The sequence below is a fragment of the Triticum urartu genome, chromosome 7, assembly GCF_003073215.2.
Source record: "Triticum urartu cultivar G1812 chromosome 7, Tu2.1, whole genome shotgun sequence".
Lineage (NCBI taxonomy): Eukaryota > Viridiplantae > Streptophyta > Magnoliopsida > Poales > Poaceae > Triticum > Triticum urartu.
Window position 1 is genome coordinate 61,393,747 of NC_053028.1, and position 2,500 is coordinate 61,396,246.

The window sequence follows — 2,500 nt, forward strand, 5'->3', positions numbered from 1 at the left end:
GAAAACTTGAATGCTGCCTTTACATATTTACAACAACAAGAGCAAACAGAATTTGTAAAAAAAATTCTTTATCACTTTTAGTTTATCAACTGAATTGCTTGAGGACAAGTAAGGTTTACGCTTGGGGAAGTTGATACGTCTCCGTCGTATATACTTTTCCAAATACTTTTGCCCTTGTTTTGGACTCTAACTTGCATGATTTGAATGGAACTAACCCGGACTGGCGTTGTTTTCAGCAGAATTGCCATGGTGTTATTTTTGTGCAGAAATAAAAGTTTTTGGAATGACCTAAAAATCAACGGGGAATTATTTTAAAATATATAAAAAATACTAGAAGGAAGATCCACGTCAGGGGGGCCTCCACCTGTCCACGAGGGTGGGGGCGCGCCCTACCCTCCTGGGGGCGCCCCCCTGCCTTGTGGGCCCCCTGACGCTCCACCGACCTCAACCCTGACTTCATATATTCACTTTCGGGGAGAAAAAAATAAGAGACAAGGATTTATTGTGTTTTACAATGCGGAGCCGCCGCCAAGCCCTAAACTCTCTTGGGAGGGCTGATCTGGAGTCCGTTTGGGGCTCCGAAGAGGGGAATCTGTCGCCATCGTCATCATCAACCATCGTCTATCATTAATTTCATGATGCTCACCGCCGTGCGTGAGTAATTCCATCGTAGGCTTGCTGGACGGTGATGGGTTGAATGAGATTTATCATGTAATTGAATTAGTTTTGTTAGGGTTTGATCCCTAGTATCCACTATATTCTGAGATTGATGTTGCTATGACTTTGCTATGCTTAATTCTTGTCACTAGGGCCCGAGTGTCATGATTTCAGATCTGAACTTATTATATTTTCATCAATATATGAGAATTCTTAATCCTATCTTGCAAGTCTATAGTCACCTACTATGTGTTATGATCCAGCAACCCCGAAGTGACAATAATCCGGACCACTCTCGGTGATGACCGCAGCTTGAGGAGTTAATGTATTCACTATGTGTTAATGCTTTGGTCCGGTACTCTATTAAAAGGGGAATCGGCTTGCCTGCTCCCTTTCCGTGCTCCCATCCGTGCTCCCACCTCATCCAACGGCTGTCTTTTTTTCTTTTTTCTTTCTAATCTAATCATCTCCCCCCCTGATTTTAAGGGGTGGGACCGGGCCTTATTTTGTTCCAATCAAATCAAGCCACGTATGCGGGAACACGGATGGGCACACGGGAGGGGAGCAGGCAAGTCTCGTCCATTAAAAGGAGGCCTTAATATGCCTTAGTTTCCAATAGGACCCCGCTGCTACGGGGGGTAGGACAAAAGATGTCATGCAAGTTCTTTTCCATAAGCACGTATGACTATATTCGGAATACATGTCTACATTACATTGATGAATTGGAGCTAGTTCTGTGTCACCCTATGTTATAACTGTTACATGACGAACCGCATCCGGCATAATTCTCCATCACCGATCCATTGCCTACGAGCTTTCCATATTTTGTTCTTCGTTTATTTACTTTTCCGTTGCTATTGTTATCATCGCTACAAAACACCAAAAATATTACGTTTGCTACCGTTACCTTTTACCACCATTACCACTACTATCTTATTACTTTGCTACTAAACATTTTGCTGCAGATATTAAGTTTCCAGGTGTGGTTGAATTGACAACTCAGCTGCTAATACTTGAGAATATTTTTTGGCTCCCCTTATGTCGAATGAATAAATTTGGGTTGAATACTCTACCCTCGAAAACTGTTTCGATCCTCTATACTTGTGGGTTATCATCCACCTCCGCCTCCCACCTTCGGGCTGCGGCGGCAGAGTAGGTGATAATCCCGGCGGTCGACGGTGGGATGGCGGTCACGGCCTCCTTCCGCCACGGCCGCGTTAGCCTTGGCGGCGAGCTCCAGCGCTCTGCCCCTTGCCACCTCCCCCGTCCCTCCAGGCTCCAAGAATCTCGCCACGGCACACGCCACCGCCTCCGCCGGCACCGTCTTCTTCTCGTCGTCCCACGTGCTTTGCAACCCGATCCACACCCTCTCGTCGATCCTGAGAACGTCCGTGACCAGCCTCTCCCCGATGAACTGGTCGCACACCAACGGCCATGTCAGCATCGGCACGTCGGCGGACGCCACCTCCAGCAGCGAGCTCGCCCCGCAGTGCGTCAGGAACGCCCCCACGGCCGGATGGGCCAGTATCGCGGCCTGCGGGGCCCACTCTCGTAGGAGCATCCCCCTCTTCCCCACGCGCTCGTCCCACCCCTCCGGCGGCGCCCACCCTCATCAAATTAGAAAGAAAAAAAAAACTAGCGGGCGAAGCGTAGAATTGAGTTGCTGTGAGCGAAGGATCGAAGGCTGTTTCTTCCCGATTTGATTTGATGACGTCGCGTGCCAAATCAAGTCAAGTCGACCGACCGAGCGAGCGAGCACGCGAGCGCATGCATGTGTGTTTTAGATAGGATCACGTGCACGCCCGGGTTACTCAAAGAAAGGCGTCGTCCAGGAATTTTGAAG

The 2,500-nt window shown here is 48.6% G+C and overlaps 1 protein-coding gene across 1 annotated transcript; it reads right to left on the reverse strand.

The window, feature by feature from the left end:
• Positions 1–1,768: 1,768 nt before the first annotated feature.
• On the reverse strand, positions 1,769–2,218 carry LOC125518349 (UDP-glycosyltransferase 73C4-like). Its single transcript, XM_048683223.1, has one exon. It carries the CDS (start codon positions 2,216–2,218, stop codon positions 1,769–1,771), a length of 450 nt encoding a protein of 149 aa, XP_048539180.1.
• Positions 2,219–2,500: the final 282 nt, after the last annotated feature.